Below are 13,952 nucleotides of genomic sequence, written 5' to 3'. Positions count from 1 at the left end.
CCTGCCCTTCTGCCATGATCTATTGGGCATTGTTGTGTGCTCCCATTGCACCCTGAGAATATCGCTGTAGCACAATGCATACCACATTCTACTACTGCGTATATTATCATAATTAAACTATAAGCACCTAAATTATGTTTTTAAAAAAATGTGGGGCCGGCCCTGTGGCTTAGCGGTTAAGTGCGCGTGCTCTGCTACTGGCGGCCCGGGGTTCAGATCCCCGGCGCGCACCGACGCACCGCTTCTCCGGCCATGCTGGGGCCGCGTCCCACAAGCAGCAACTAGAACGATGTGCAACTATGACATAACAACTATCTATGGGGCTTTAGGGGGGAAAAAAAAGGAGGATGATTGACAATAGATGTTAGCTCAGAGCCGGTCTTCCTCAGCAAAAAGAGGAGGATTAGCACGGATGTTAGCTCAGGGCTGATCTTCCTCACACACACACACAAAAAAATGTGTATTCGACTTGGAATCCCCAGCACTAAACTGAAGTAAGCTGGTGCCTAATAGATTAACAATAAAGCTAACTAAAGTTGAGTAAAGTAGATTATTGGGTTCCATTAATATTAACTCTCAGCCATCTGTTTTGGGGTGAGTAGAAGAAGGTACTGGTCAGTCAGGCAGTCAGCCAACAGATTCTTGTTGGCCTTACCCCTTAGGAAGAGAAGTAAAATGACAAAGAGACCAGGGCTTCTCCAATTTAAACATGAACATGAATCACCTGGGGATCTTGTTACAAGGCAGAATCTGATTCAGATGGTCTGGGGCGGGACAGGGGAGTCTGCATTTCTAGCAATGGTGTCAGTGCTCCTGGTTTGTGGCCCACATTTGGAGACCCAAAATACTAGAGTGCAAGACAATTACCCGCAGAGGGATGTTTTAGAAATTATTTGACATTAGTACCAAAATAATATATGCACATTGAAAAAACCAGAATGTATAGACTTGCAAGAAAAATAGCCAGCCTCTGTCCCATCATTTCTGTCACCAAGTCTGCTCTTTGAAGTCTTTAGCTGTTTCTTCTGATCGTTTACTCCATATCTGTAAACAATACGCTTTGCTGTTATTTTTTTGACCTATTAGTTTTAGGTATATTCTACTTCATGCTATAGAAAAGTGGTTTTTAACAGTCTTCTAGTACTCTATTTAATTCTCTTACTAATAGTTAATATGTACTGAGTGATTTTTATGTGTCAGGTAACTTTCTAAGCATTTTGTGTGCATTGATTCATTTAGTCCTTACAAGAACCCAATGAAATAGATACTATATTAAAATCTCTATGGTATTGGTGAAGGAAATGAATCACAGTCACCTGCCTAAAGTCCCCAGATAGGAAGTGATGGACTCAGGCACTTTGATTTTTCACCATTATGCTGTTCTGCTTCTGAAAAATTATATAATTTTTAAATGTTTAAATCAATTCTATGTTTAAATCAATATAAAATATACAATCACTGAGTCTATGACATGCAATCAACTGCAGAACCAAGTACTGACCCACAATTACATTTTCTTTACTATAATAATTTTAGAATCACTTTTTTTCTCTTTGCTAAGTCATCATTATAATAGTTCTCATTTTCTTTAAAGCTCCACAGTATCAGTTTATCTATTATCCCCACTCACCTTCTTTATATGGCAGAAGCCCTGTCCTGCAGGGTTCTGTCTAGGTTTCTTGCAAATCTGTTATCCTGGGTCTCAATGGTCATTGTTATTGTTTTTTAATAGACAATATTTTTTAGAGCACTTCTAGGTTCACAGTAAAATTTAGGGCAAGGTACAGAGGTTTCCCATATATGCTCTGCCCCCACACATGCGTAGCTTCCCCATTATCAGCAACACCCACCAGAGTGGTAATTTGATACAATCGATAAACCTACATTGACACATCATAATCACCCAAAGTCCATAGTTTAAATTCGGGCTCACTCCTGGTGTTGTACATTCTGTGGGTTTGGACAGATGTATAATGACATATATCCACCATTATAACATCATATAGAGTAGTTTCACTGCCCTAAAAATCCTCCATGATCTACTATTCGTCCCTTCCCCTCTAACCCCTGGCAACCACTGATCTTGGTACTGTCTCCATAGTTTTGCCTTTACCAAAATGTCACATAGTTGGAATCATACAGTACGTAGCCTTTCCAGATTGGCTTCTTTCACTTAGTGACATGCATTTAAGATTCTTCCATGTCTTTCCATGGCTTGATAGCTCATTTCTTTATAGTACTGGAAAATATTCTGTTGTTTACATGTACCACAGTTTATTTGTCCATTCACCTACTGAAGGACATCTTGGTTGCTTCCAAGTTTTGCCAATTATAAATAAAGTTGCTATAAACATCTGTGCACAGGTTTTTGTGCAAACATAAATTTTTACCTCCTTTGGCTAAATACCAAGGAGTGAAATTGCTGGATTGTATGATGAGTATGTTTAGTTTTGTAAGAAACTGCCAAACTGTCTTCCAAAGTGACCGTACCATTTTTGCGTTCACACCAGCAACGTATGAGACGTCCTGTTTTTTCACATCCTCTCCAACATTTCCTGTTGTCAGTATGATCCTCTGTTTTTTGAATCTCTTTCTTAGTTCTCTCATTTGTTTTGCTGAAGAACATCCTCAAATATGTTTTAAAGGGCATAAAAAGGTAAATTCTCTAGATCCTTTTATGACTGAAAATGTCTTCATTCTACCCTTGTGTTTAATCAATACATTGACTAAGTATAAAATTCTAAGATAAAATTAACTTTTCCTCTTGGGTTTGAAGGTGTTTCTCCATTGTCTTCTAGCACTAATGTTTTCGAGAAGCCTGATGCCATGCTGATTTTTATTTTTCTGTTAAGTGACCTGTTTTTCCTCCCAAAGGACATTTAGAATCTTCTTTTGATCTCTGTGCTTTGAAATTTCACAATAAGTTGTGATTTGAGCTGGGAAGGACAGCGATCAAAATGTGACCGGCAGAAAAGGGAGAGAAAGTTCTACAGGGCAACAACTAGAACAAAAGTGCAGAGGTGGGCATTAACAAGAAGTGCTTGAGAAATTGGAGAGTCAGCTCTCAAACCTAGCTCTTGCACTTACCGACTTGAGTGGTGTAATGCAGGTTACAGAACCTGTCTAAGTTTCTGCCTTATATTATAAAATAAGGATGTTGAAACCTACCTCCCAGGGTTGTTGGGAGGATAAAATTAGATAATATAAAAATAAAATGATGAAAAAAATGATTCTTTTGGTAGCAGGTATGAGAACTCCTTGAAGGGAGAATAGATCCGTCTCTGTTTTAATCTCACCAGAATACTTTGATAAGTCCTTAGATGGGTAATGTGGCCTCCAGGGACTGTATGTTGAGCAGGGTGTTCAGATTATATAAGGAAGAGAAACGCTACTCTTTATAATAAAGGGTGGTAGGAATATTCGATACTGGGGAACAGCGAACTACGAAAGAAAGTACCGATGAGTTGGGCCAAACTTGCCTAAACAATGAGTCAGGGAAGACCCTCCTCTCTTCCCTTGATCTTAGTTGGGCTAAAGAAAGACTTGGGAGGGAAGACAAATGTCTAACAGCAATAGACACTGTTCACTGCCTGTTGTAAGACATAAATCCCCTCTCTATTCCTTTTATGAAATCCTACTTCAATTCTACACTTTTTAATCAGAATACTTTTATGGGAGTAGACTTTTGTTGAAGGCAACTCAAAGAGATGGATGAAACAGGGTAGCATCTGAATAATGTGTGTCCAGCGTTTAGCATAATGCTCTCCACACAGTAAGAGCCAAGTCTTGCTATTTTTAATTCTTGTTATTCTTAATGTTACAATTATGAGGTGGAGCTATCATATTATGCAACCCTGACAATGTGATAGAAACAAGAAAACTGCCCCTTGTAATTCTTGATCTGATTTCTGTGTGTGCATCTTTATTTCATATTGAACAATTATAAAATTGAAACTGAAGTCAAGTTTTTCCATGTTTATATTTTTAGATGTGCCCAATCTTAATTTGAAATAGGAAGATAGAAGTAGAAAGAGTCATGGGACAGTAGAAGTGCCTCTCTTCTGCCGCTATTGCTTTCCAAAAGAATAGGGGATACCTGGAAATGAAGAGTTTTAATAGGAGGACTCCATTCTAGTACTTAAAATATTTATCTTGCATTTTTTAAGCAATCCTTGTCTATGCTCATGCAGCCATTCCAGCTTCTAGGAGCCTCACCACCATTGCTTATGATTGCCCACAACTGTCTCTCAATTATAATCTCAGATTCTCTTCCAAACTAAACAATTAAAGTCTAGTTGCAAAATGCCTTGCTCATAGCTGGTGCTCAATAAATATTTGATGTATTGAGGAACACCTAAGAAGTAACTTCCTGACTCTCAAAAGATGGAAGCACTCAAAGAGAGCCTAATGTTTGGTTCATATCTTCAGATTGCTGAAACTTAATACATTCTAAAGTCTTTGGGGATGAAATCTGCTCCTTTCTCATCGTTGTTTTTCTAGTTGACAGCAGATTCTCAAAAAAATAAAAGTACAACAGTGTGGAAAGTATACAAAACAGGCATCTGAGTCATTATTCTAGGCCTGGTGGGGTCCCCTTAACCAGGTGTCCCCCACACAGGCAATCTGATTCTGAAGTTACACTTAAGTCTCTACAGCTTTCTGAGGCCTACACCTGGACTTTCTGTGACTACAACATCAACAGTTCACCTGGACTGGAATTATTCTCATCCTTAGTGGAGTAGTTTTGGTTTATGATCAAATATACAAATTCATGTAATTATCCAATGAGATAATGTATGCAGAGATCCTGGATATGTAATAGACATTTCATGAATGCTAGTTTCCTCCAAGTTATCTCCCCTAAGAGGAAAACACAACCAATTGTTTCCCATTTCTGTAAACAGACAAAAAAGATATAGATTTAATTTTTCACACAAATAACGTTAGATTAAAGAAAGAGATGTGTACTTTGAGCATAGGAGTGATTAAACAACCAAGAGGAGAGGTTATAGATAATTTAAAAAATAGAACTGGCCATTATCCTGCTTAGAAATTGATAACTAGAATTCCGTATTAGTCCCATTGTGTCAAGAGCACTGAATGAGATACTGTGAAATTTTTGAAGGAATAACATGTGATTTCTTTCAAAAAAACATTGCCAACATAAAGGTAGCCATGAGCAAACAAAATTCAAATACCTAAAAAGCAGAAAGAGCAAACAAAATTTCCATACACAATAATTTGTGGTATTTTGGCTATGCTTTGTTGTAAATTGACGCCAACCTTATATAAATGACTAGAATAATATATTTCTTCCAAAGTCTTAACAACAATAATTTGGTAATAATGATCTTATTTTCCAAAATGTCCTAATACTACTGTACCCTCTAAAGGATTTAGTCCAGTAACTGTGAATCAGAAATGTAGACTTCTTTCTTTAGCTGCTAATGTTCTATTTGAATCTAAGGTTATCATATAAGTAATATGTGGTAACTGCTTCTGTAGGTACTCATTTAAAAATGATATTTTTGTTTAAAAAGATTCCTTTTCATTTTCAGCATTAAAAAATAGTGCCTTTCTGCTTAGCTTCCTATTTCAGTGTCTATAACACTATTGAATGTACTTGTTAAGTTTCTCTTTCCTACTTAATTTCTTGGTGGCAGAGATTGACCACTGTCTATTTATTAAAAGTTCCTGGTACAGTGTCTGATGCATAGCAGGCTCAATAAATTTTGTGAAATGAATAAATGAATGAATGATGCTGCATTAGACATTGTACAAAGCTAGGATTCAGAGGAGCTTAAAAATCAACGGCATAAGGTACAGTATAATCTAAAACTGAATTAAGAGAGAAAATCTGGTAGAGATCTTTTTCAATCTACATAGATAGGTGCAATCTGGCATCTCACCTACCTGGCTATCAATTCCCCAGTTCATAAGATAACAAAAATAAAATAAAATAAAATCATATGTCTAGAGAATTTGGGGCTGGTTTAGCCTAGTGGCCTTTTAGAGGTGCAATTTATTTTTACAGTAAAGAGAACACTGAAACTTCCTAGAATAACCTGATTCCAACAGAGTTGAATAAAGTTGTTCATTTTTCCAGGTTTTTGACATACTTCTGTCTTTCTAGACTGTGAAGTAAATCTCCATTTCCCAAAAGCCCCCGTGCCAATGTTAATGATCCCGTCCACGTGACGTACATTTTTTTTTGTTTCATTGCTATTAATGAATGACAAGTGAGGGATATTCATTTTAACTTGAAAATGTCAGGTATGCACTTTAAGAGATATATTCTTGCGGCTTTTAATGAGGTGGTGTTTCTTTTTGAAAGAAATACTCATTTCTGATGCGAGTGCTGTGCAGGTGACAACTGATATTTAATAAGCGATGGTTCTTGTATTAGTCGCAGTTCTCCAAAGAAAATGTCTCAGATTGCTTTTGAAAAACTCTTAGCGTCACTAGCCCAAAGGCAAGATGTGACCTTTTTATTACATAATGAGAATCATTTATTATCTTACAATGTATCTTAAAGTCACAGACAAAATGCCACTTTGATAATTGCTTTCAATTAGCTTTGAGCATAGCACATATTCATAAAATGTCTTCTCTAATTTAGACTTGAATTAGAGAAAATTGCAGACATAATCTACTTTAAGGTTGTCTCATTTAAGGTGATTCGTAGTTTTATATCAAAGAAATCAAAACGAGTAGCTTTAGAACAGTCTCTCAAAGTGTTTTAAGCAGGCTTTTCAATATTTGATTCTATTCTATTACCAATTAATTAACAAATTAGAAAGCTAGTTCATCATTGCTGACCTTTTATGCACGTTAACTTTTGCCTTTCATTCCTAATGATTGTTTTGAAATTAAACTTTGCAGATCGTGTTGAAAGAGAGAAACAATCTGATTAGCAACATAGATAAGGCTTGCCTTGATACCAAGTACATCTTCATGTTGAGCTATAACTGGCATTCTGAATCCTATAATGGTGCATCCTTTCCTGCCTTAAATAAATAATACATAACTAATGGTCAATAAATTGTACTAGACAATCGTGTAGCCTAAACCAGGAGTTTTGGGGTGTTACCACAAATAAGGTTAGAGGTAACATGATATTTAAAATGTGATTTCAGTTCATTTTTATTTCTTGTTAGTACCTTAAGCATTAGAATATGGTTTAAATGCAAATCTTTATCTCCTTTAAAAAATATTTTGAAATAGTAGAAACTCTGTAACTACACTTTACACTTGTGGTGTTTTAGTAACTCATGGAATATTATTAACCTTAACAGAGATTTCAGAAATTGATATTATATCTGGAGATTACTCTCTTTCTCTTTTTTTTACCCTAGATAAAAATTACACACAAGAACCAAGCCCCAATGCTGATGGGCCCTCCTCCAAAAACCGGGTTGTTCTGCTCCCTCGTCAAAAGAACAAGAAACCGAAGCAAGGAATAACCCTGTATCGTTCCTTCTTAGAGATCTAATTAGCATAATTGGGCCGTGGAACACTTATGCTGGAAATCTTTGAACCATTTCAAGTCTCCTGCTCATGCAAAATCATGGAATTGGTTTAACAGTTTTTGTTACTGAGCTAATGTAAAATTCAGCTATTAGAAAATTTATTGTCTCAGTTTTTATAGGCATCTTTGCATGAAGAAAGCAGAAGTTTACATAAAGTGGTACTGCATATTTTTGTTGCATGCATTCCCATAGGTTTTTATGTCTACCACCCATTCCTCTCCCAATATCCATTTACTAACCTCTATGAAAAACCTGTGAAACATAAAAAGGAAGTACCATGGGAAATATGATTCTCAGTGTGGTTCCAATTATTAATAAGCAGTAATCAGTAATGCTACAGTGATCATAATCGCAGATTGCTATACTTTTCCCTTTTAGAATTAAACAGTGTACTGATGATCTTTGACCTACAACTTGATAAGAAACTTTTAATTGAAAGATTTTATTAAATAGTTGTGTATGATACCTTGCTGTATCTAAATAGGTTTTCTTCAACATCTTAATGCTTCTGAGTGGAATTTAAAATATCAGGTATAAAGTTTTCTTGTGCTGAAAAATAGAAAGTGGTTTTGATTTTGTTTACTTTGTTTTTAATTCCAGAAATAAGTGACAACATGTTACTTGGCAGTAAAGTGTGGTAATACGACAAGCCTTATGCCTTTCTGCATGTGAACCTACAAAAAAATTCATAACCACACCAGTAACCAAATATGGATGTTTTAAACTATGTGCCTAATAAACTGTGTTTCCCACCAAAGATTCAGAAAAAGATGCTTGAGAGAAATGGGTTAATGCATAATTAATTAAGCATTGTGGAGAAAATTTATGATTCTTATGATTAATTTTGTGATGACTAAAACTCTGGAAAAGAGTGAATTACCCATTAATTATAATTAAAATTCTCACCTTTCACAGACAATAGGCCATACAACACAGTCAAAGCTCAATAGCTGATTTCTTGCTTTTTTTTGTCATTTATAAATATAGGTGTCCGTAATTTTTAATGGATCAGTTAAGTACACTTGAGAAAGTAAATGATTGAATCAGTTCCTTTCTAGTATAAATTGATACCTGTAATAATATTGAGCTCATTGAAGCAAATCATGCATGCAATTAGCCCCTTCCCCCTCCCCTACTCCACTCCCATCTCTGTGACATTTCAAATGTTTATTTGGAAATAATGGCCTACATTGTTTAAGGTGTTCATGGCATGGTTGGATTCTCTGATTGTTTAAAGAAATTACGGAATAGTACTTTTCTTAGTGTTTCATTAAACCTATGATATAAAATGAAATGCTACTCTGAGCAGTTTTGGTATTGTTCATTCATATTGACCTGCATCTCATCATTGCATGTTTTCTGTTTTCAAACATGCCGTAAGGAAAACAAGTGCTTGAAATGCATGATTTATTAGTTTCCCTCTCCACTCTGCATTCAAGTACTAATGATTTATCAGTTCTATTTTTCTATTGATTCATTCATCTTTGAATAACAAATAGCATTTAGGGATTCTGTTGTACACAACCCTGTGCATGAATTTATGGATTTCAAGTGAAATTGCTATAATTTTTGTTCTTTGATTTGAAAACTCAACTGAATGCTGTTATATCAAATAGCTGCTCTCAGGCAATGTGCTATAATGGAAGATTATGTATAAAGCATATTCTTTTAGTGTTCCAGGAATGTTGGATGGTAAATATCAATCAACAATAAGTTTAATTGCTTTGAAAATAAAAGCTTTTGAATAAAATTAAGACATAATTTAGCATTCCCAGGAAAATTATCATTACAATTGCAAATGTAGCACAGCAATCACTTGCCCTGGTATAATAAAAAAAAAAAGTTATTTGGCAGAGAAGTAATCTAGACCAAAAGAAAGCTCAAAACACTAACAAATGCATTGCTGACATAATGTTACATAACACACACATTGATTTTGTGTATCTATGGTTACAGGTAATAAATATTTTCACATAAATTGACAAAATTTTCTACAATGGGCAGGCAGGCTTTGTGTCAAAAACATATTCTGAAGCCACAAATTATTTTATGTTCGGTACAACATACAATTATTTCTTGGCTACCTTTTATAGAATATAGTGTGAAAGAAGGAACAGTTTGTGAATCATTCTTAACAATCTGTGCACTGGAAAACTGTTGAATAGACAGTGGGATGAGACAAATGAAACAACCTGCCTATAAGGCTTCATTAATTGATATAATGGGATGCAGCTTTACTTCAATGTAGCTATGTCACTATAATTAGTGATAATCGTAGTTACATTTTCAGTCAGTAGGATTCATTGGTACCAATAACAAATGTTCAAATAAAAATCAAATTTTACTTTCCCCAACTCATTTTCTAAAGATGCTGACATGCTTGCCCTTCAAGTACATGACTCCTGGGGTTTGGAAAGTAGTTTTTAAAAACCTACTTTGATGGTTTTGAAATCAGAGAAGATATTCTGCTCATTTTTATGACAGCTTCAAGTGAAGAATATATATTTTAAGGAAAATTCTAAACTGAAAGTTCTGTGGTATATTAAAATATTGAATAATGAACGTTAGCTTTACAAGATGGAAATTTTTCTTATACGTGTGTGGGTGAGTGTTTGAGTTGTCGGATCAACCTCTTTTAAATATAGTAGACATAGTAGTATAAAGTTTTAAGTGGATGAAGCTATTAAGTAAAAATTAACACTGGGCTTGCAGGGTTCAGAGGAAAAGCGGAAAAGAGAAATGCACTTTGCTAAACATCGCCATACATTGAGTTGATAAACAGAGAGAGATTCCAGAAGAAACCTAGATAGCCGTGCTTCTAATAGGACTGGAGGTATCTATGCAGAACCAGAAATTTTAAAGGACATAAATGTATTTTTCCACTTACATATGTATACCATGTGTATTTGATGAAAAAAATGCTGGTCAATTTATTGTGCAAGAAGGAGATGTCTTGTAGAAAGTGAAGAAAGTAAAACAGTTTTCACTTTACACCGGTTATGTGATTACAGCCAGCATAAAGCAAAAGGCTCAGATGTTTCGGGTAGTTGACCGCAGGCAGAAATTTAAATCCAATGAGAATCAACGAATCACATATATTTCGACAGTTTCCTCTTTTTCCTTTTTTAGAGGGATGGGGAGCAATTGCAATTTTCAAGGAAAATTCTGTTTGGAATCTCAGACTGTATTCTACCTGAATGAGACAAAACTCTTAAATGGCTCCATTCTCTTTTGTGTCAAAGTTAGTTTGTTGTTTATTGGTTATAAAAAAGAAAATGTACTTTTCATGGTGCATACAACCCTCAAAGAATTATTCAAATATAACACATATATTCCAAGTTAAAAGATTAAGCCCTTGTAATATATGTTGAGGTTGTAAAATTTAATTAAATAAACAAACAAAAACCTGCAAAAGAGCTTTTATTTTGTGAAAGGCAGAAATAATCCCTTAAATCTCTTACTTAAATTGCATTCTATTTAAATAAAGTTTGAATAAACTCACATTTGAAGGATTCTATACATCTTTATTGTGTTTAAAAACATGAAATTCATTTAATTACAGTATCTTAATTGTTTTCTCAGAAAGTGTTATATACAGTATCTTGCTTTTTGAAATAAAAATGTTAACCACTCAGTTGTGTCATTTTTTACTGCCACTTTGGCCAGACTTTGTCAGTGTGTCAACTCTTCAAGCAGGTGACAGTCTACTGTGGATGTTGAGAGGTGTAAGTGTGAGGGCTCTGGGGCCAGACCTGAGTACAACTTTTGGATCTACTTGCTATGTGATCTCATGCAAGTTATTCGAGATCTCTGTGCCTCAATTTTCTCAAATGTAAAATCAGAATATGTATTAAAATTAGATAAATTAATATATTAAAGAATTCAGCAATGCCTGGCACATACATATTAATAAAGGACAAGAAAATACATAGTACAGAAGACCTTATTCTATTCTGCAAAAATAGCTGACAAATCTATTAGAAAAATAGTTGTCAACTTCAGGTTCAAAATAACTTGTCAGTGAATGTCCAGGTTATTTATATAGAGTTACACTTCTCCCAACCTAGGACATTTGAAGATGTGTCAGATAGCCTCCTACAAACTGTAAATCCAATCAAACATCATTAGATCACTAAGAAAAGCCTACAGCTGGACAACTCCATAGCAATTTGAGGACCAAAGTAGTATAATGTCATTATGACACACATCACTTTGGCCACCGTCCAAAGGGATTCCTCTCATAGACTCTCCGTTAACTTCTTCTTAATTATATTCTTCTCTGTGATTCTCCCTCCACCCCACCCACCACACCTCAAGCTCAAATCGATGGTACCCGGATTTCACTGTCAACACTCAAACTCTGCACTGAATGCACATCTTTCCTCTTGCATTCACTCTGACTCATCTCTCTTTGGAGAATCTCAGGACCTATAATGGTTGATTGGTGCTCATGCCTGTCAGATCCTAAAAGGCTCATGTAATAAGCACTGCTTTTGACAGCCCTCCCCCTCCTCCAGCCACCCAGCCACAGGGGCTCCAGAGACTCCCCTTGTTCCTACTGTCCCACTCACCCAGGCCTGGCGGGCCCTAAAGGAGAACCACTGGGAGTGGAGCTAACATCTACCAGCCCATTACACCTCCACGGCTCGCACACACTGGTACCTACCCTCCTAGCCTCTGGCCAGACACCAGCAGAGGAGTCAGTAGACCTCACTCACCCTGCCAGGCAGCACTCCAGAGTCACCCTCTCCAGGACTATGGTGGAAAATGCAGAATCCATGGACTTCATGGATCTTTGGCTATGAGAAAGAAGGGGAGAGTCTAGAAAAGTAGGTGTGTGGGCAATAACGTGAGGCATTCCATAGCTTGTTGTCTGTGGTGTATGGAATTGGGGGTATCCTGTATATCCTACTTTTTACTCTCCCTGTGAATTACCACTGCCTATTCCCATCTACTTTACTTTACTTGAATGCCCCACAGACACATTAAAATAAAAATCTCCAAAATAAAACTCACCTTGCCTCTCAGTATCAACCTGTTCCACCTCCTGTACAACTTGTTCAGTGAATTGCACCAGTACCCATTTGCTCTCTCAAGTCAGAATCCTAGGAAAAGGCTCAACCACTCCTTCTAAATTTCCACTCCTATCAGTCCCATCTACTCTACCGCTTCAATATTTATCAAGTCCATTCTTTACTCATCATCTCTATTGTCTTTGTTCAGATCCTCATCATTTCCTACCTACATTACAGTTATAGTTGGGTGAATCCAGGTTTTGTGGGTCCTGAAGCTGATACAATTTGGTGACATCTCATTAAGAAAAAGAATACAAAACTACAAAGCAAAATATTTATTTAGGTAGAGAATTAATTGCCTGCTGCTGTTCCATATTTTTTCCTACATTTTTTTTGACAGTGTCATTTTTGGTTCTCTCTTTGCAGATAACAGTTTTGTAATATTTTTCTACAGAGCAAATAGAAAAATAACTCAGTCTTTTCTCTAGGATGGTTGAATAAGTTTTGTAATTGATAGTTTAGAAATTTATTTTGACTTCCTGACTCCTACTGGTAATGTCCCAATGGTGATTCCTCCAAAGTTCCTTTTCCAGGTGGTATCTCAGAGAATTCCAGCCCTTTGACCTCACTAGTCATGGTCTAGTTCATTTAGGTCCTCACTGGGCCAGGAGGCCAGGAGACCAAGGTCAAAATGGCTGCAAAGCATGGAGTAGAGCAACATCTCTCTGGGTTCTTTATGCTTGAGGTCAAAATTAGTGCATCCTAGGCTGCCCAGGATGCTGTTTGGTGTCCTGTGGATGTGGTGGCCCCAGAGTGGGGCAACACTCTGTGACTCTGCCATGTGATTGACCAGGTTGCTGCTTCCTCCTTGTATTCATCACATTTTGGAATGGGCCCATGCTAGTAAGATAACTGGAAGATTCAGCTTGAGAACTTTAAGGCAAATCTGCCTTTTGGAGCTGTAAGTGGATTCTGGGGACAAAGGTGTAAACTTTAATCCCAGCTGCCCATTTTACAGAACATGTTTCAGGGGAAAGTTACTTAATCTCTCTAAACTTCAGTTTTCTTATCTGTAAAATAGGAATAAACATAGCACCTGTTTCAGGGTTGTTGTGAGGATTAAACAGAAATAATTTTCAAGATTATTTTCCATTAGCAAACATTCAAATCATATTTTTTAGCTGTGATGGAAATATGATAGAAGTAGTAGTAGCAGCAGCAGCAGTAAAATCTTCTTTGGCTCTACTTCAGTCCTTCTTCTATAATGCCAACTATGTTTTCCTAGAAATAGAGGATATCCTTTATGGGGTCACCATTTTTTACATGATAAAAGTCCAAAATCCTCAGGCAAATGAGGTCTTTCATGAGTTGGACTTTGTCAACCTTTCCTATATCCTCTCCCTTCTCA

The 13,952-nt window shown here is 36.2% G+C and overlaps 1 protein-coding gene across 8 annotated transcripts in view; it reads left to right on the top strand.

Moving 5' to 3' along the window:
• Positions 1-11,105, top strand: part of DGKB (diacylglycerol kinase beta) — a 697,510-nt gene extending 686,405 nt beyond the window's left edge. For all 8 annotated transcript variants that reach the window (XM_058526516.1, XM_058526562.1, XM_058526536.1 and 5 more), the window contains one exon: positions 7,356-11,105. In XM_058526516.1, coding sequence (XP_058382499.1) covers positions 7,356-7,463 — 108 coding nt within the window. In that variant the 3' untranslated portion in view covers positions 7,464-11,105. The remainder of the gene's footprint in view (positions 1-7,355) is intronic.
• The last annotated feature ends 2,847 nt before the right edge of the window (positions 11,106-13,952 follow it).

This window comes from Diceros bicornis, chromosome 3 (genome assembly GCF_020826845.1).
Source record: "Diceros bicornis minor isolate mBicDic1 chromosome 3, mDicBic1.mat.cur, whole genome shotgun sequence".
NCBI classification, from domain to species: Eukaryota; Metazoa; Chordata; class Mammalia; order Perissodactyla; family Rhinocerotidae; genus Diceros; species Diceros bicornis.
This window is presented reverse-complemented; position numbering and strand designations above follow the sequence as displayed.